We start from the raw sequence: 20,759 nt of genomic DNA on the forward strand, positions 1-20,759 counted from the left end.
CATAGGCACAGAAACTAAGAATAAGGAAATAAACAGCTCAATTTTATTAAGACAAACTATTTAGTCTATTGCAAATATTTTCCATAGTTATAATTTGATTTTTAAAATAATTTACAAACCTGATCTAAATCACTGAAGTTTATCCGCTGTTTAAGTTTCTCTAATTCTGCCTGCTCGGGAACAGACATCTGCGTCATGTATCTACTATGCGGAAACGTATATGGAGTCTTCGTTCTTCGCCTTCCAACTCCTGGCGATGACTCCGGAGAAATATCATTAGTTACCCTTTTATCACTTTCTACACCAAACTTTTTCTTATTCTTTTCTGATGATCTATTTGCCTTCTTCTGTTGGCCACCCCAATCCTTTAAAAAAAAGTACAGGCAAAGGTTAATCTGGCCTCTATCAAATCAGGAAAATATTTTGGTACACTTAAAAATTTTTGGTCTTAAAATTTTAAATGACAAACATTTTTCACATAAATACATAGTCTTAGAGACAATTAGTTACTTGTACTAACCCATTTTCCCTCCACTACACCTAGCCTAAATTTCAAACTGTGCTGAAATTATAATTATTCAGAAAATAATTACTTTCCTATCATAGGTCATTAACAAATACAAATACCCAAACTCCAAACCTAGCGTCAGTCTGAATATTTTCAAAAGCGTTTTAAAAAATGGTTCCTTACTATTTATAAACTGAATAGTGAAATAAATTATATATACCTGTGTTCTAAAGCAATTACTGTTACAGGAAGAAATGCCCCACTGTGTGACCCTAGGCAATTTATTAAACTTCCCAAGATCTCAGTTTCCTAATCTCTAAAATAGTGTCACCTTTAAAATACGATTAAAAATAACATACATAAGGGGAGGGTGGGACAAACTGGGAGATTAGGTTTGACATAAATACACTACCATGTGTAAAATAGATAGCTAGTGGGAACCTGCTGTATAGCACAGGGAGCTCAGCTCGGTGTTTTGTGACCACCTAGATGGGTGGGATGGGGAGGTTGGGAGGGAGGTCCAAGAGGGAGGGGATATAGGTATACATATAGCTGATTCACTTCATTGTACAGCAGAAACTAATACAACATTGTAAAGCAATTATACTCCAATAAAAAAAATTTTTTTAAAGAAAAAAAATAACATACATAAAACAGCTAGCACAGTGCCTAGCATATAGTAAGCAATAAATATAACTATTATTATTTGCTATAGGCAACAATGTACTACATGATAAGGTCTGATATGAAATGACAAAAAATGCTTAATATTTTAACTAGAAAACATTTTTATTTACGTAGCTATACTCACATAACGCATTCAACAAAAAGGCTATAAATTCCCACTTTATCCATATTGGAAGAGTCTTCTAGTTTTACTTTAGTAAAACCTTTTGGGATAGTTTTCTCTTTTATAATAAAACTCCTTTCTCTACAAACTGTCCCTCCACCCCAATCCATGTGTGGGTGTTCCTGCCAACCTCTTGTTCTACTTACCCCACCCAATCCTGGCCATAGATGACTGGAAAAGAGATGCATATCTAATCCAAATTGGGATAATCATATGTTAAAATTTCAAATTGGAACTAAGAGATAACTAGTCAGTATATAATTGCAGCCATAGCTGAAAACTTTAGAATGAAGGGGCAGCCATAGTATACCACGTGGACCAGAGAGGAGAGAAAACTGGTCTGTGAAAAGAAAGTTGTGTTAAGCAGAGGCACACAGAAGCAAGGAGTCAGCGTAATAAAAAAGTAATTCTTGACAACTTTCTGGTTGCTTTTTCTAGTCCCTTCCTAAAACCCAGCTATATTCCTTTAAGTTGTTTTCCATAAAACATCTTTATATCCTTGTAATAAATCTCCTTTTTGTCTTAAGCTAACTCAAGTTGATATGTTACCTACAAACAAAAATGTCTTCAAGTAATATAACAAATAGCCCAGGGTCATTTAATATCTTGGACAGCAAGAAAAAATGTGTTTTCAAAGAGTTTCAGTGAGTATGACTTAGCTAAGTCAGGGGGAACCTGCATTCTAACATTAGCAGCCAACGACACACCATCAACAGTAAGACATCCTACCATGTTGTTGAGCCGGTCATCAACACCCTCACTGCCCCAGTCTGGTAAATCCTGATCATTCATGCGTTCTTCAAAAGGACCTCCTCCTGTGGCCATACTGGCTTTTATAATTAATGTTCTGCAAAACAAGCGAAAACTAACTTTCCTAACACATAAAAACAAATCGTAAATTTAAATAATTCCATGAAGCTTAGCAATATAAAAGAATATCAGAAAAGTTGATTTTATGAAATAAAAGAGGCACTGTCAACTACCCATCACAGACGAAATGATTTAGGTGCCACAGGCATAATACAATTAGCATGCATTAAGTAGCCAAAGTGATGGGGAGAGGAAGGAAAAATCTCAGAATATCCACTGTGTCAGCTGGCTTGCATGCTTTAAGGTTATTCAACTTAATTTATTCAACACAATCCTAAAAGATAGAGTAATCAGGTAGGAAAAAGTTATTAATAGCTAGAACCAAAACTGCTCCTCGAAAAGAAACTAATACCCTCAAAGACCTGGGCATTTGTTTTGTGTCAAAGATTCAAAGAAGGTAGAACGGCTCTGCATGGAACATGAAGAAACGTTTGGTCTTAATGGGAAGGTAATGGTAAGCAAGATGAAAAGAAAGCAGCAAGGGAGAAACAGGACCAGGTAGGTGAAATGGCCGATAAAAACCAAGAATACAGTGGCTAAAAACTTTTAAACATAGCAATGTCTCCTGCCCTATTTTAAATTTATTTATTTATTTATTTTATTTTTGGCTGTGTTGGGTCTTCGTTGCTACGTGCGGGCTTTCTCTAGTTGCGGCGAGCGGGGGGGCTACTCTTCGTTGAGGCGCCCGGGCTTCTCACTGTGGTGGCTTCTCTCGTTGCGGAGCACGGGCTCTATGAGCGCAGGCTTCAGTAGTTGTGGCACGCAGGCTTCAGTAGTTGTGGCTCGCGGACTCCAGAGCGCAGGCTCAATAGTTGTGGCGCATGGGCTTAGCTGCCCCACAGCATGTGGGATCTTCCCAGACCAGGGATCAAACCCGTGTACCCTGCATTGGTAGGCGGATTGTTAACCACTGTGCCACCATGGAAGTCCCCCTACTGCCCTATTTTAAATTATATTACTGCTACCTCATACTCTTCCCTAGATCTTGATACAGTCTACTAAAGTCACAAATTCTCCCCACTAAAAAAAAGTGGGGATTTTGTGAAAATCAAGGAAGGTACTAAATTTCACACCTGGGTCAAAGAGCTGAGAAATGGAAGAAGTAATAGTACAAGCAAAGGTTCAGAAACAGAGATATCATGAGAAAATAAGATTTCTACATGGTCTTGTGGAGGACTTTGTATTTCCACTGGGTGTGGAACTGCTTGGGTTGGAGGGGGACTAAGTGAAAGAGGAGACAGTGAGATAAACTTTATCTGTAACTCAAGGGGCAGGGTAAGCCATTAGACATCAGGATTATAATAGGTTTTTCAGTTTACTAATACTAACATTAACATGCAAAGAAGTGAGATAATTTTGTCAAGGTCATTCAGCTAAAAATGTCATAAAAGAATACAAATCCAAGTTGCTTTGATTCTAAGATCCTAACTTCTCCCACTCACTAGAGTATAATATTAAAAGGATTTTAACCATCCATGACAAGGCAGGATCTATCCCATGGGGATTTGAATGCTAGGATATATATTAGAATAATACATTACATTAAACAGGTTAAATGTTATCATCTCAGAATAAAAAGTGATAAAATTCAACACTTAATTTGAAAAAAATCTTAAAAAGTACAAATACATTGGTACTTCCTTACAGGTATGTGTATTTTTATGCTGTTTATTTCAATAGCATTTATTACTTTTAAAAAAATTTTTTATTGAGGTATAGTTGACATACAATATCATATAATTTTCAGGTGTAAAACAGCGATTCATAAGTTTTAAAGGTTATACTCAATGAGCATATGTTACTTTAAAAATTTTCTAAAGAGTTGAAAAGAAGTATATTTTAAACCAATAGCCAATGATCTTAAAATAAGATATGAAGAATATTCCTATTAAAAGACCAAAACGGGGCTTCCCTGGCAGTCCAGTGGCCAGGACTTCACCTTCCAAGGCAGGGGGGTGGGGTGGGGTGGGGTGGGGTGCAGGCTGGATCCCTGGCTGGGGAGCTACGGTCCCACATGCCTCTCGGCCAGAGGACCAAAACATAAAACAGGAGCAACACTGTAACAAATTCAATAAAGACTTTAAAAATGGTCCACATCAAAAAAAAAAACTTTAAAAACAATTTTTAAATAAAAGACCAAAACACATATTAGTTATTTAACATTGTTTTGAAATTGTTTCTACAAAATATAAAAATATGAAACAAATATTAATACTGAAAAGAGAAAAGGTATTCTTAAAGAACATGCATTTTAAAAACCTAGAGAACTTCAAAATATCACAAATAACCAGTTAGAAATATACTGGGTGGAAATGATATCACTTATAACAGTGGCAAAAAAATAAAATTATCTAGGAATAATATAATTTTGCCCTATGTAAAGAAGAATTATTTTTTTAATTGAAGTACAGCTGACTTACAATGTTGTGCTAATTTCTGCTGTACAGCAGAGTGATTCAGTTAAACATATATAAGAAGCACTATTAAACTCTATAAAACAACATAACAGAAAATGTGAATAAGCAGAAAAACTATGTCCCCTAATGAAAAGGCTAAATATTATAAACATAATACCATTTTTTCTAAATGTATAAACTTAATTAAATACCAAGAAAAATCCCACTGGAATTCTTCTTGGAATTTGACAGAATGATTCTAAAAACCATCTGGAAGAATAAACAAGTAGTTGGAAAAAAAATTATCTGAAAAATAAAAGCAAGAGTTGCAAGAGAGGTCAAGAGAGTAGAAAACTAGTCCCAAGGTATTCAACCACGTTAAGTATCTATATGGTTATATTAGTACCGCCCAAAAAGAAAATCCTCAAATACACCCAATTCAAAAAATTTAATGACAAAAATTAATTATAGCTAACATCTATTTTGTTCACTATATGCCAAGCACCATGCTAAATATTTTATATGCGTTTATCATTTAATCTTCACAACAATTGTGTGGTATTGGATTATTCAGTGGTTGGGACAATTTGCTAACAATGTTGAAAAAAGTTTATTTAGAGCTTTAACAGGCTTCCTAAACTAGGATTCTTCATCTTAAACACAAACACAGAAAAATGATTTGAGTGACTATTTTCTCAGTTCTCCCAAGGATGGTACATACCCAGTACCATTCCAGACACACAGAAGGGGAATTAATTCACAGTAAAAAACAGATGCCTTAGAGCATTAGAGCTTAATTCCCTCCCAATTGAAAAAGACTGCCTTATATCATAACACCAATATACTATCTAGTAGATTAAAAATAGTAAATACTGATACTCATAAAGAGGTATGCCCAGTGAACTGAAATGACTCATTTAAATGAAACATTTTACAAGTACCTTTTTCTAGATGTATTAATATAATCTGTAATATTAAAGAACAGGAGCTCAAAAAAATACGTAAGCAGTAGAGGTGATAATGATACTTAACATTACTAAAAGCAATTTATCTTAAAATGGAAATTAGAACAGAAAATTATTAAAATATTTAACAAAAACTCTTACCAATTTTCTTGGTAAAACAGAGTATGTTACATTTTTTTAAAAAATATTTATTTATTTTATTATTTATTTTGGCTGTGCCGGGTCTTAGCTGCAGCATGTGGGCTCTTAGCTGTGGCATGTGGGATCTAGTTCCCTGACCAGGGATCAAACCCAGGCCCCCTGCATTGAGAATGTGGAGTCTTACGCACTGGACCACCAGGGAAATCTCTTTTTCTTCTTTTTTTAATAGAGTATGTTACATTTTCTATCAGTTGAGTAATAAGGTAAGTTTACTTTAAGATAAATTATTAAGACTATATTCAGAGATGTTTTATACTCATTTTTTATTATGATGAATTCCCCCTAAAATGAAGAGCTTTTTCTAAGGATCTATTTATAAGCTAATGACTTTGAACACTATTAACATGGTTTAAAAGGCACACTCCTATAGAAGTAAAATTATCAGTATGAAGCTAAAGAAATAATTGCATGTGAGTCAATTCTCAGTGTATTAACATTCAGCTGATCTCTCTACGGGAGTAGCTATCTCGCCCTACAAAAGGGATAAAACAAAGGCAAGTCATTTCTTTTTTATGTCAACCTCTCTAACCACCTCAAAGTCACCATTAAAACTACAGGTCTCTCTCTACCTTCTAAATTTTATTCTGTAAACACATTAATATAATTATTTATATAGTTTTTGATTATTTTATGATGATTATAAACTATTACTTGTATAGAAAGACTTCCAATAATCAAAAAACTAGGTAGGTAGAGAAGAGGACCCATGCAAGAAAAATTTTTATGGCAGAATCAATAGAACTTGGTGACTGTAATGATGTGGGAGATGAGGCAGGGAGGAAGGAGTTAAAGGATGACTCCCAGGTTTCTAGCTTGAACAACCGGGTATAGGATGATACATTCAAACTAATTTGAAAAGAAACAAGTTTCTGTTGAGAGAAGATGAGTTCAGTTTTAGAAATATTTGAGATGCCTACTGTCCACCAAATTAAATGTCTAGTGGGCAAATACTGATCTCTCAGAAGTGAAATCTAGGCTAGAGAGATTTGCAAATCATCAAATCATAAAAGAACTTAAAGTGGAAAAGAAGGCTCAGGGAGAAGATGAAGAGTAAGAGAAGAAGACTGAACCTTGAAAGACACTGATATTTAAGAGAGAAAGGAAAAGAACACTAAGAAGGTACAGAAAGACAGGAGGAAAACCAGAAGAATGTGCTAGAAAGGGGGAGAAGTATATAAAGAAGGACGGTATGATAAGAATGCCAAATGTTACTCTGTCATATAAGGAAAGCAGTGAGAAGTGTACACTTGGATTTAGCAACAAGGGGGTTACTGACAACCTTGGTAAGAATCAACTCCATAACAAATGCATTTATTGATGGGAAAGGGAAAAAATAAAGGAAGTGATGAGGTGATTTTTTTCAAGGAATCAGTCTGTGAAGGAAAGCAGGTGGAGATGGTCAAGAAGAAAGTTTCCTTAAAAGGAAGGTATCTTGAGCACGTTTAAAATTTCTCGGGATAGAGCTCACAGAGGGAGATAATGAAGATGCAAAAGACAAAGGAGATAAATTGTGTGGTCTCTGAAAAACCAGGAGCAGCTGGGATCCAGGGTGTAAGAAAAATGATTAGCTTCAGATAGGCAAAAGAACACCTCTTTCACTGAAACAAAAGAAAAGAAAGAAAGGATACAATTGGATACAGGCTGGTTAGCAGATTTGGTGGTAGGAAGCTGAGAGAGTTTGTTAAGAGAGGTGAAGTAAAAAGGACTGCTCATTAAACGTGCAAGGGTAACATGACAGTGTCTGAGAGACTGGGGAAGACTGGCTGTGGGCAGCACTAAGGACTCAGATGAGAGCGCTAATATTCACTGATATCACTAATATATCACTAATCTGCAGTGTGAATTTTTTTCCCCCAGAAGTGCTCATCAGCCTTGGTATAAACACTCCATTGAATCCATCCAAGGTTGGGATTTTGCCAGGCAGGTTTAATAGAAAGACAATGAGATGGAAAAGTTGAAGCCACTGGAAGATAACTAGTACAAGTGATGGATGATAGTATGTGAAGCTGAATGGGGATAAGAGTAAAATTCTACTTCAAACAAGCACTTCTATGCATCCTATGACCTACTAAACTAAGTTGAAACTATTATTTATAGGTTTCATTTTGCTATTTTTGACAGCCTTATTTGGCTCCCCTATCTTATAAGGATATGAAATGCAAAAATACCATGGCAATTTATAAGCTACTTTCAGTGACTGATCCTTCTGAAGAAAATCCTGTTGTAGGATTCTTACTATAGAGAAGTATTATATATATCTAAGTAAAATATCACAGTATTAATTACCATGAAAATACCAATGGTTGACTAAAGTTACCTTTGAAATAAAAATACAAAGAAGAAATTAATCAAGAAAAGAAAAAAGATTATTTTTCCTAAAATCTTTAAAATTCAGATATTATTTCTCAAATGGTATTAAATTATTCATAACTGTCTTTGGAAATACCTTACTTCTCACCTGACAGCTGTAAATCAAGGTTTTAGAAATACTCATCCAAATAAAATAATGTAGAAACTACAGGTTTTTTCCTAAATATTTACTTAGAGTCACAAAATAACCAAAGCTGGTTCTTTATGTTATCTGCACAAGTTTTCTAAAGGTTGCATTATTTGGAATATTTCTTTTACTAATTATATAAAGGAAATACCCAGTATACTGTTTTGAAAGTCTTAATACAGTGCACAAGCATACGAAGCACTTTTAATGGAAACTGAGAAGAAAATACATAAGTTTCTGGCATTATGTGATTGTTTAGTTTCATTTGAGAAATTTCTCAATTTCTTCTCTGTACCTAAAAACCATACAGATCTTTTCCATAGTTCTTTCAATTTGACACTTCCTAAAAATTTCAATAATTTTCTAGAACTTAAGATATCTCTCTATAATTACCCTCTTTAAATTAAAAAAAAATAAAAACTCTTAAGGTATTGGGGGGAGGAGAATGAATAGACTGCAACAATAGACTGCAATATTAACACTCAATTCGAATCAACAAAAATTTGATTAGACCTATGTACCAAGTATTGCACTGGGTCTATCTTATGGTACAGTTACTCTGTAAAGCATTTCCACACCAAGAAAGTTTAATATATCCTTGCTCTCTACAAAAGCAAATGAGAGCCCTGAGGTCAATTAAATTCTGCTTGCTAAAACCTCTCCCTCTCTACAATTTATATGCAAATCTGTCACTTCCTTGTCACTGATTACATATAACTCCCTGGGTACATCTATATGCCCTGCTATAACCAATCCCAATCTTCACTGCCACTCCATCCCATACTCATTACTGACAACAGCTCTTCCTATGATCCCCTTCCACTGGACCATTACATACAAACTCCTTATACATCCTCCATCTGTTCCCAAATATTCCTCCTACTTCTTTGGGTTCAATAAAATCCCAAGTCCCTCTAAAAGCACTATTTCCTTAGAAATCCATTCTAAAAGAAGATGCTACTCTTCCTAGTCTTTCAGATTCATGGGGGAAAGGATACTAATTGCAGACCATTCTTATTTAACAATGCTTAACCTTCCTCTTTCGAACAAATTAACCACCAAAAATACCACTCTCCCTATCTTGGGTACCATTTCCTACTGTCCATCCCAAGACAGTCTTAACACTTTTCTTGGTAACAACAGGCTCATAGTTTCACTCTCCGCCTCATTCTCTGCTTTCATGACCTGAACATTTGTAACCATTTTTCTAAACTCTGACCTCAGTTCCAATATCCATCTCATCTTCTCTATTCCAATACTATTTCTACTCTGAAGAGATAATTTGTTCAAGATCCTAAACTTCTGAAATCCCTCTTTCTGAACCGAAGACCTTGCATTCTACTTCTCTCACTTGCTCATGGCCCTGCTGAATACTTCCAGCCCTTTGATCATTTCTCTTTCCAGGAATCCATTAAACCCCCACTTTCTTACTCAACCCCAAACACAAACCCAAGTAAGCCATTCCAAAAATGACCTGCTTGGCATCCTTGGCCTCCTCAACTATTTGCCCATTTTATGAACTCAATTCTGGATAAACCTCATTACCTAATCTCTTTGTTTCTACTCTCAAACTCAAAGGTAAGGTCAGTCAAATAGTTATAAAATGGCAATGACTGTGTCCACTATTAAGGTATATTATACCATACTACACACTCACACTTGCAAAATGTAGGTTTACTCCCTGAGGTAAGGAACTTTATCTGTTTTGCTCACTGCCACATCTCTAGTACTTTATAGCCATTAAGTCGCACATTGTAGGCACTGAATTAAATCTGAAGATGAATGTACTGCTATGTACCCGCTTCTGGCTTCTTAATAAATTCCCTAGTGTGATTATTCCAAACAGTTTCTATTTTTTCCAAATCTCACATACACTTGCCTCCTTTACAAACAAATGGCCAAATCTCCTACTGAGAAAATGAAGGTCTTTTAAAATGAGTTTAACTCAAGAGCTCTGTATTTTTATTCTATTTTATCCATCTTCTCTAATGTGTTAAAAGGAAAATTATTTTATGACTGATTTTATACCTGTTTTTATTTTACCAAATGCCTATTACACCCTCCAGTGTTAAGAACTCTAATCCACAAACTCACATTTGACTTTTCCCAAGTTCCACTTTTCTTGTTTTATTCTGTTATACTCTTTCAATTAAAAGAAAAAAATACCAAGAATTATAATTAAGATATAAATCAACGGCCAATCTATATTTTCTCATGATAGCCTATTTCATAAGGGAGCTGAAGATTTGTCTGCTTTCCTAGAAAGCAAGGATATAGTAAACATATTTTGAAAATGGGCTGTCTTAAAATTTTAACAATAGAATTAAATTTTCTGAGATTTTTTTAAAAAGAGTAATTATTGCTGAAATGCTTCTAACAAATTTTCTTCTAATCCTCATCCTTTGGTCATTTAATTTCTGAACGGTCCTTGGCAAACAATTACTTAACTTTCCCTCAATGAACTTACATTGACTTTTTTCTTCTGGTCAGAGAATATCTTTACATAACCAGCATTTGACAATGCACTGTGCATACAAACTAATGTTTAAAGTAATTTTAGACAGCTAAAAACAAAACAAAACAACTTCAATCAATAGTATATATAATAAGCTCAAAAAGTAGATAAGTTTGTGAATAAAAAATAAAAACAGTCAATTAATAGAAAAGTTGTACAAGATGACTTAAGATTAAATGAATTCAGAACAAGAGACTATCCAAATAGTTGTTACAGGACACATTCAAACTGAAATGGGTTGAAGAAGAAATTCTGTGAAGACAAAGACATTTAAAAAGGTATTGCATAAACTATTCTAGTATTTAATAATTAGGAATGACATGGCTCTTTTCAAACAAAAGTATGAAGGCAGACCAAAGTGGCATGCCAAAAGCAGAGCAAACAGGGCAGCAAACCTAGACCGTTTGTTTACTACATGCACTGGTATTTTATAACAGTCTGCATCATAATGTCTTCTTCCACTATAATACAAAGGCCAATAACATATATAATGATGTCAAATTACCTGTTTAGAAACTAGTTTTTGCAGCTCAGAAACAGCTCCTTTCCTGTTTCACACTTCAAAGCTGTTGTCTGCTTATGATTTAAAAAAAAAAAATCATTTCAGTAAATTACACTATGAAGTACAGAATAACAAATACTGACTATATTTATAACCTAAAGTATGTTCAGAAAATCAACAGAAAAGGAAAAATCCAATTTATCACTATTTTAAAATCACCTTACTTTCATCTTTTAGGAAAACAATGTGGTACACAGGTTTAAATCCTCCAACCTTGTAAGATCCTACCAAACAACAGTGTGATACCTTAATACCTACTTTGGAATATAATGTAATCATCATGTAAAAAATCCATGCCCAAGTTTACTCTTCAGATTGATCAAGTCATTAACTTCCTGTCACTCAAAACTTCCAGAACTTTGCAGACCCATTGATGAGGAAAAAGTTTATTTAAAAGCTGGCTACTTCATTAAAAAATAACCCTGTAACTACATAAACACAAGGTTTACTTTCAGTCCAAAAACTCAGAATTATAATGGTTTCCAGCGGCTCTAACTGGGAAGGTGATAGGGAAAGAAAGGAGCAGGTGCACGAAGCTTGACAACACCCACTCCAGAAACCAGAGAATACCAGAAGGCGGAGTCTGGAAAGCAGCGATGGGGCGGGGGTGAAAGGGGCGCCCAGAAAGCCCGCTTCTTCCAGCGTCAAGACACGATCCGTCACCCGTAGAGCACACGACACAGTCTCCAATCGGTCAAAAAATTTTTTTCTTTTTTCAGATAGGGCGAGCTCTTGAGGAGTGAGCCGCGGGATGAAAAGTTTGGGCGACCCGCCTCCCTAGCGGGGCCTACTACGTAATCCCCAAACCCCCGTTTCTGCAAAGCAAGCGATGTTCCCCGAATCCCGTTTGGCATTTAGTTTCTCCCCACCCTGGGCCCATCCAAACTGGACCAGCAGTAAGGAATGGCGAAGGGGCGCAACGGCAGAGGCGAGGGAAGAGCTCTGAAATGAACATTCCCCTCGCAAGTAGAAACCCCAAAGCCAGGAACGCCTCCCGCGGCCCTTCCGCTCTAAGAACACCCGAGACAGCTGAAGTCCCGCTGCCCACAGCCCAACCCCGAAGTCGCGTCGCTCCTCACCGGCCCTTCTCCACCCCAAATTCTGGACCTCGAAAGCCTCACCAGAAGAGAATTTGGGGGGTAGGGTGGGAGAGGCGCAGTGACGAAGACTTCGGCCACTAAAGCCCCTTACTATGGAAAACTAAACCCCCTGCCCCTGGCAACCAAACCGTAACCCCCCCTCCGCTTCCTCCACTCGCAAGGGACATTCCTGGAGCTCCCGAGTCGCAGGGCGGCCTCCTCCCCAGGGCCAAAAAGAGAGAGGGGCGGGGAGGCAAGAAGGGGGGTTCTGCGGTCGCCAAGATGCGTCCCTTGAGGCTCACCCCGAGGTCGCGTCGGTCGGTCCGGCGGAGGGGACGGAATGCCTGCCCAGGGGACGGGAAGCAAGCAGCAAAAAAACCCCAGGAGCCCAGACAGAGGCGTGGGCCCGAGACCAGGCCCTACGGAGTCAAGTGTCCCAGGGCCGTTGCTCTCCCGCCCCTACGCCGCGCTGCCCTCGGTTGCCAAGGGCTGGGGACGCTCAAGCATTACCTGTAAACGAAGCAGCCGCTCCCGCCAACAGCGGAGTAGCGACCAGCCCCCACGAACCGCCACCGGCGGCGGGCCTCCCTTAGAGACCGCAGCAGGGAGAGTCCCCAAGTTTCCTGGCTGCTTAGGGCCCAATGGCCGCCTTTTCTACATCAGCTACTCGGCTCCAACGGCCGCAGCCACCGCCATCTTAGACTCTCATTGTGGTGGGAGAAGAGGGGCGGGGGGACTGCAGAGGGGGCAACGCGCCGGGAGACATGCGCCGTCTCCTCGGCAACGGCCGCGCGGGGGCGAAATTCGCCTGGGCGGGAGACGCAGTGCGATCGGCGCTCTAGACTGGAGTCATGTGACCGGCGGCAGTCTGCGGTGTCACCTCTGGCTCCGGAGCCGGGTGCCGATTACGCAAACGAACCACCAGGAACTACATATCCCAGAATGCCAACTCGCTCTCGGGTTATACGCGGCCGCACGTTCGCCACGAGGGAAATGACTACAAATCCCAGCATGCTGTGCGCTTCCGGCTCCTCCAGCGAGGAGGTCGAGGCCTGTGCGGAAGTGGATGGAGCCCTCTTGGGCAGCGGGAAAAAGAGCGGAGACGCGTTCTGGTTTTCTGTGGAGTGGGGTGGGGGGAGGTGCCAGCTCCGGAGAGTGCTGGAAGGAGGAGAAAAGGCCGCAGACTGGGGTCGCTCTCCACCCACATCCCGGTCACGAAGGGGTGGAAGCAAAAGGACCTTTACAATCTGGGCTTAATTTTACACCTGAGGAGATAAACCCACGCGAGTTAATTGGCCAAACGTCGTACAGCTGGTCAGTGGGAGAATCATCAGTGTTAGTAATTAACTCCACCTTGGATTAACGCCCTAGTTTCCTTAGAAGATCCAGATGATTTTAATCAAAATTTAATATCGAAAAATGTTCTCTAAAACTATAGTCTCTTAAGTCCCTTTTTCTTTACTCTCTTTTCTCAGCAGCAGCCCTGTTTAGTATATCAACAGGTTCTCTCTTAAAACAAACTCCCAGAACGCGGTAAAGTGACAATTAAGGCCTTCAGTGTGGCTACCTGAAAGTTTTAAACACTGGTCAGTTTTTCTTTATTTTTCAACAGTTTGTAATTGTGGGATAACTTTGTTTTAAGCAAAATAAGGGTAGGAGGAATGAAGAATGGGTATCTGAGTTCCAACAGCAAATTGTTCTCAGTCACCAATGGAATTTGTTCACAAAACCAATTAATAGAACTGCATCTCAATACATAATTCAGATAAATCAAGCCCTTCTGGCTACTGTAATTTGCAACTGAATCCAGGTTCAGCTTCAGTGCAATGATCTTTGACACTTTGTCCTGCATTTTTTAAGTACTTTTCTGTGCGTCTAACCGTGCTGATTACTTAGGTAACAAAAACATAGTCCCTGCCCATTAAGAGCTCATATTTTAATGAATGATGAAGAAATAGGGTGTGATGTAAATAAACACTGTTTTATAAGAAAACAAAGTGCTGTGGGAACTCCCAGCACGGAGCAGCTAATGGATTAGGTGTTTACTGTAGTCCAGTGTGCCCTAGGCCTCATTGTAATTCCACCACACACTAGCTCTAAGATTTTGGGCAAGTTACTTAACCTTTCTGAGCCTCAGTTGCCCCACCTATGAAATGAGGGGGAGGAGCTAATAATATTGCCTACCTTAGAAAGATCTTTTTTTTTAAAGTAGTGTTTATTCTGTATTAGGCACAGGATTAAGCATTTCATCTCTTGTGGTTTTCTTAATTCTCACAACTATCCTGAAGATACTGGTTCTGCATCAGTTCCAATTTACTAATGAGGTGAAATAAATTGCCAAAGTTCTGACAGCTCCAAGTGGGAGAGCCCAGGTGTAAACTGAGGTCTACTGACTCCTCGAAGGAATTTTTTGATTAAGAAAATGCATGGGAAAAAATACTGGCACATGGTAAGCCATAATCATCATCATCACCATCATCACCGTTTTGTTTTATACATATATAGTATTATTTTTAAATATGTAGAAGCTATTGTCATTGAAACAATTCAAATGGATTCAAAAGCACTACTGAAATCATATGGTCATTATGTTCTTTTAATTTGTGAACCCTAAACAATGCCAGTGCTATTATTGGTCTGTTAGGTGGTGGGAGAAGTCTGAGAAATTTTTACATTAAAATGGGGTCCTCAAACTAAATATGGGCATTATTGATCTTAGCAGGGGACAGAGGACCCCCCCCAAATGATGAAATTATCCTGGATTTCTAAAACCTTCACATCTAATTTAGAAAAACAAACTATGCAAATGAACCAGTTTAGCATCAGTAGTGTATGAATATGGCAAATAAATGGTACAGACAGTAAGTGCTTTAGGAATGCAGAGAAAGAGTACATTATATTAAGTATATTGTATTATATTGCCTCAAAGATGATGATAGCTCCAGGATTTCTATGTAGGATGAAATTAGGGGCAACAGTCTGGTGGAAATGTAAATGGGGAACATAAGTAGCCTTTAAGAGATACAGGTTGAAACTACATCTCAGTTTTCCACATTTAAGTAAAACTTAAACACATGTATTAAAGGTGGGTGAGGAGGCCGAAATGGAAGAATGATGTTTTCCATTTACTGGAAAGAAGGAGCACACCTGTAACACAGATAATACATCCAGAATAAGCAGTGAATAATGCAGAAAACAGACTGGGTCAAATAGAGGATTCATGTGGAGGTGGGGAAGCAGGAGAAGAAAGCGAGATCCATGAACAGGTTGGGGCCAAACTGTAAAAAATCTTAAATGTTGATCTGAAATGTTTGGGCTTTGTTCAACAGATAGTGTGAAACTAGTTGAGGGTTTGGAAGAGGCAATGATATAAGGAAGTAGTTGTTTTAAGACTTAATCTAGTGGCAATGTTTAGAACAGGCTAGGGAGAGCAGAGAAGGGAAAGACAAAGAACAGGTGGTAACTGGCATGAAGTAATTAAGGCCTGGCCTAAGGTGGTAGCAGAATGAATCAAGTGGAGGAGTTGGAATCTGATGGTAAATTAAATCAGCTGTCATTGCTGGGTAAAATATTTGTTTCTGTTATTTGATATTTAGTATGACATTGACCAGAGGGCACTTAAAATATAACATTTTGTGATATATTATTTATCTCTTTAATGAGTTCTGTACGTTCTTTATCCACAGATAGATTTTAATCATGGCTAGAACAGAAACCCTGCCTTTTATGTTTCTTTATATCCCAGATGCCTTGTAGAGTTCATTTATTTTGATGTTCATTAATTTGGTCTTTGAGACGGTTTTCTGCAGTACCTAGTTTTAACCTGTAGGTGGTGATAGAACTTAAAAGTAAAACCTTCAGTGACCGCTATACTGTTATAACTGAATTTAAGATTGTTTTTATTATGTGATTTTTGATACACTCAAGAAAATGTATGACATTTATATAAATTATAAAGTACAATAAGAAAAGAAACACTCAAGAATCCACTTCCTAACCTAAAACATAGAATATAATCAGTATATTTAAGGACCCCTCTGCTTTCCACCAAACTCATTCCCCTTCTTTGCAGTCATAAATACTATCTCGAATGATATCAGTGTTATAATTCCTTCATTTTCCTTGTGTAACTATATGTATATATCCCTAAGTAGTATATTTTTTTAGTTTTGCTTGTTTTCGTACTTCATATAAATGGTATCATACTGATTATATTCTTGCTTGATGTGCTTTTTGATTCCTCATTATGTTTCTGAGATTCATCCATGTTGATGGGTAGAAACACAGTCTGTTAAGAGCAGAATGTAAAATTAAATTTTGAATAATCCTACAACTGAATATAACTGATTTTATCTTTACTCTTTATCTTAGCTTGTGGGTAACTTGATGAACAAAGAGATTGATCATGTCACCCAGGGAACTAGTTGGAGACCTCTGGCCTAGTTCTTATACCTTTCGGCTAAATTTGAGCACTTCACTGCTCTGCCTTAATTTGGCCCAGAGTTTGTCAATCTTGACGTGGTTGACCTGTAGGGCTGGATGATTCTTTGTGATGGGGGCTATGCTGTGTGCTGCAGGAGCCCTGGCCTCTTGCAGCCTGTAGCCCGCTGCCTCCCCGGTGATGACAATCAAAACTGTCTCCTGACATTGCCCAGTAACCCCGGAGTCAGGGTGGGGTGGGTGGCGTGGCTTAAGGGCAGAATCACGCCCAGTTGAGAAACACTGTCTAGTCTTTGCAGAGAAAACCGTGTTAATTATGATTTTTCTTATGTACCTCTTTTGCTCAAAAACCTGAACATATAATTAAATCAATTAATTACTAGGTAATTATATCAACTAGTTATATCAAATCCTCATGCATAAGTAATGTTTCAAGGCTCTTCTTACCTTCTTCCATTTCCGCATATCTAATTACTATGACATCTCTCATTACTGCCTAGTTCAGACTCTTTATTACTAGATTCCAAAATACCTAATTGCTGCTCTCAACATACAATATTAATGTTTACACCAGTCTGAACTGCTCTTTCCTTCATAACCAATTTATGGTCCTTTTCATTCAAAAATCACTCTTTCGATAAATGCAACCCTTGTGATTCTGACAATTCCATACATATTTGCAGGTCATCAATTTTTTTTTTAATTTTTGAATTTTATCTTATGTATTTTTTTATACAGCAGGTTCCTATTAGTTATCCATTTTATACATATTAGTGTGTACATGTCAATCCCAATCTCCCAGTTCATCCCACCACCACTTTCCCCCCTTGGTGTCCATAGGTTTGTTCTCTACATCTGTGTCTCTATTTCTGTCTGCAGGTCATCAGTCTTTACATGGCTTTCCAACTATAGAGTTGTAATTACTATACACTTCTTCCTATATTTTCCTTGTGTACATTCTTGAGGGTCTGTGTGTTTTTACCCCACCTTCTCTATTCATTGTAAACCTGATCAGAGCTGCAGTAGTGCCGTCCTATGTGCAATGCTTGCTTCCCAGGAAGAAATCAAGTTGAAGGGTTTTAAAAAAGGTGTCATGAGTAACAATAAAAAACTGGAAAGAAAATAATCTATATCTTTTTTCCTAGCTTCCCACCACCCCTACAATAGAAAGTCTTAAATATAACTAGATGTAGGTTGTTAGTAATTAGAGAAATCCGGTAATTAGGTGGGAGGGTTCCAAAATTACAGAAATATAGACTGATATTTTGTTCCCTAATTCATATGAAAAATATTAGAAAGGTACGAAAAGTAATTTTCAGCTTTTACTTTAAAAACCCTGTTATTGAAACTAAAATTATATGAAACAAGAACAATTGCCATGATTCTAAAGGAGTAATCTGGAGTAACTACAAAAGATGAACTCTGGGTCAGAAAAGGGTCTTTTCTCACATAAATAAGGAGATCTGCAGGTCTAGATTTGGTATATGCATGAAAATAAGGGTGGGCTAATGAAGGAATATCCAACATGATTGGCGTTACATTGAGCCATATTAAATTCACTGCATTATATAGTGAAGTACAGCTGTATATGCTATGATTTTTGCCCTTTTACCATAAAAAGGCTTTCCACACTGCATTTCTCCTTCCATAAGAAAGATTCTAAGGTCAGGGAGAACTGACAAAACATGTGTGAACTCAAATTAACCAGGTAAAAGAGGTTAGAATGTTCTTTCTTTACCAAAAGAAGACTAAATTTCCAGAGTTAAAAACTGGGGGATATTGAATGGATAGACAATCTAATCTAGAGAAGGAAAAAAATAAAACCCTGACAATAGGTGCAGCAGAATGGTGTAGAGCAGGGGTTGATAAACTTTTCCTGTAAAAGGCCAGATATTAAATATATTAGGTACTGTGGGCCATACGGTCCCACTACTCAACGATTGTAGAGTGCAAGCAGCCAGACAACAGGTAATGAATGAGCATGGCTGTGTTCCAATATAACATTATTTTTGGATGCTGAAATTTAAATTTTGTATAATTTTCACTTCACAAAATATTAATCCTCTTCTAATTTTTTTCAGCCATTTGAAAATATTAAAATAGGCAGTGGGCCCAATTTAACCCAGGGGCCATAGTGTGCTGACCCCTGATAGAGAGTACTGAACATTTAAAGTTTTTAGATAATTAATGATAGATCAAAGGAGAAATTAGCAACGGAAAAATATGCAGTTTTACTACTTTGCAGGATGGTCATTATACAAGGAATCTTTTGAACTAATTAAGAAAAGGAGAATATCAAGCAAATGCAACTGAACAATATTTGTAGGTATTAGCTTGTTCCATTTTCTGATATATTTTCTTTTCCCCCATTCAGACTAGTTGTAGGCATGCATTGCCTCCATGAAGGATGGTCCCAGGCATTCATACCAGAAACAAAAGATAAAAATTTCGGACATAAGAAAAAAAGATTAAAATCAGAACAGTTTCCACCCCTTACAATTTGTGAAAAGAGGAAGACTTGATGGGAAATCAAAAGAATTTGATGCTTTCCCTTGCATCTCTGAAAAGGAAGAGGAGGAAGGTTTAGCAGCAGCCTGTGTGGACTGATGACTGAGGAGAACTAAGAGGGGCCAGTATCTGTGGCAGGAATAGAGGGTTCTCGTGGCACAGCGCAGACCTCGCCTACCACAAGCCCCAGCAGTCAATGCAAGAGAGATTAGGTTTCTTCAAGCCCAGAGAACATAGTCTTGAAATCCATTTAGAAAAACAAGAGTCACATTTATCTTTCACGTGTAAGTTTGTGGCATAAGAAATATACCCACTTTACTTACATAGTTCAAATGTCAGCTACCTGAATGTTCCCAAGCCCCCGAAGTTGCTGGGATAACCACATCTCCGTCGCGAGGACAGCGGGAAATCTGATCTCGTTTGCCGACATCTTCTAGGATCCTTGGAGCTAATGTTTTTCTGTTATTTTTTGCTTTTGCTGATTTCTTGATTTCTCTCAAGTCTAGCCTCTTTTGGCTGTTCTTTTTCTTCATCCCACATCATTCCCAAGGCAGAACGTGGCCTCTTACCCTTTATTTTCTCAAAATACCATGGACACAAGGCACCTCTCTGTGGTAGCTTTTCACTGAAGATTTGGTGTTAACAGTGCAAGGGGGTGAGGAGAAAGAGGACTTCATGCTGCAGCAAACATCTTAAAAGTGAATATTCGACACCCCTGTTCTTTAAAGATCTTTGGCCATAGCCTGGAATTTCTCACTGGCTGCCTCTTGCCAACTTTCTGTCGTCTTGATGGATTCTTCACATTCTGCTGCCCATTCTTATCTCACTCACTCCTGCCTTTTCACCCTCTTCCTCCTGGGTTATCCATGGAAACTCCAAATTCCTCATTAATTATTTGTTATCAGAACAGTGTTTTTCCCTTGGTCTTGCTTCTAGCCTGTCCCAGCTAGACCTACTATTAAAATAAACAAGGTTCTTCCTCTGCTACATGAGTTAGTGTGACCCATTTCCTCAGCATGAAGTTCTAAGAAAGTTATGTCTTCTCTGAATGCTAAAATTAATTGCATATGACTCTTAACTATCCTGATTAGCAGATATTGTAACAAGAAACATTTCCCTCCATTTCCCTGACATCCCCTCCCTTAATATTCAAGAATGGAATGGGGGATGCTTAACTCAGTTCTTAGGAGCCAGTCTTTAGTCCAAACACATAGTGGAGAGAGAAGGGTAGACTGCCTAATTTTCAAGATGGGTCCCGCTTTTTGTTCTTTGTCCCACTGCCCTCATCTTATCAGTTTTGAAAACATTCCCATATGATCTGAGGCCATCATTATCCTCTGCAGCAATGATTCCACTTCTGGTCTCTTA

At 37.9% G+C, this 20,759-nt stretch overlaps 1 protein-coding gene across 26 annotated transcripts in view; it reads right to left on the reverse strand.

The window, feature by feature from the left end:
* The window catches only part of PCM1 (pericentriolar material 1), a 94,039-nt gene extending 74,001 nt beyond the window's left edge, over window positions 1-20,038 (reverse strand). For 22 of the 26 annotated variants that reach the window (XM_061177513.1, XM_061177508.1, XM_061177512.1 and 19 more), the window contains exons 1-4: window positions 12,954-13,324; window positions 11,308-11,375; window positions 2,088-2,205; window positions 120-365 (exon numbers count right to left, since the gene is read on the reverse strand). In XM_061177513.1, the coding sequence (XP_061033496.1) occupies window positions 120-365; window positions 2,088-2,183 (342 nt within the window). In that variant the 5' untranslated portion in view covers window positions 2,184-2,205; window positions 11,308-11,375; window positions 12,954-13,324. Of the gene's footprint in view, window positions 1-119; window positions 366-2,087; window positions 2,206-11,307; window positions 11,379-12,953; window positions 13,325-19,714 lie in introns of those variants that run through there. The other 4 variants (XM_061177490.1, XM_061177489.1, XM_061177491.1 and 1 more) reach the window with 4 other exon arrangements.
* Between the last annotated feature and the right edge of the window lie 721 nt (window positions 20,039-20,759).

Source organism: Eubalaena glacialis, chromosome 20 (genome assembly GCF_028564815.1).
Source record: "Eubalaena glacialis isolate mEubGla1 chromosome 20, mEubGla1.1.hap2.+ XY, whole genome shotgun sequence".
Classification (NCBI taxonomy): domain Eukaryota; kingdom Metazoa; phylum Chordata; class Mammalia; order Artiodactyla; family Balaenidae; genus Eubalaena; species Eubalaena glacialis.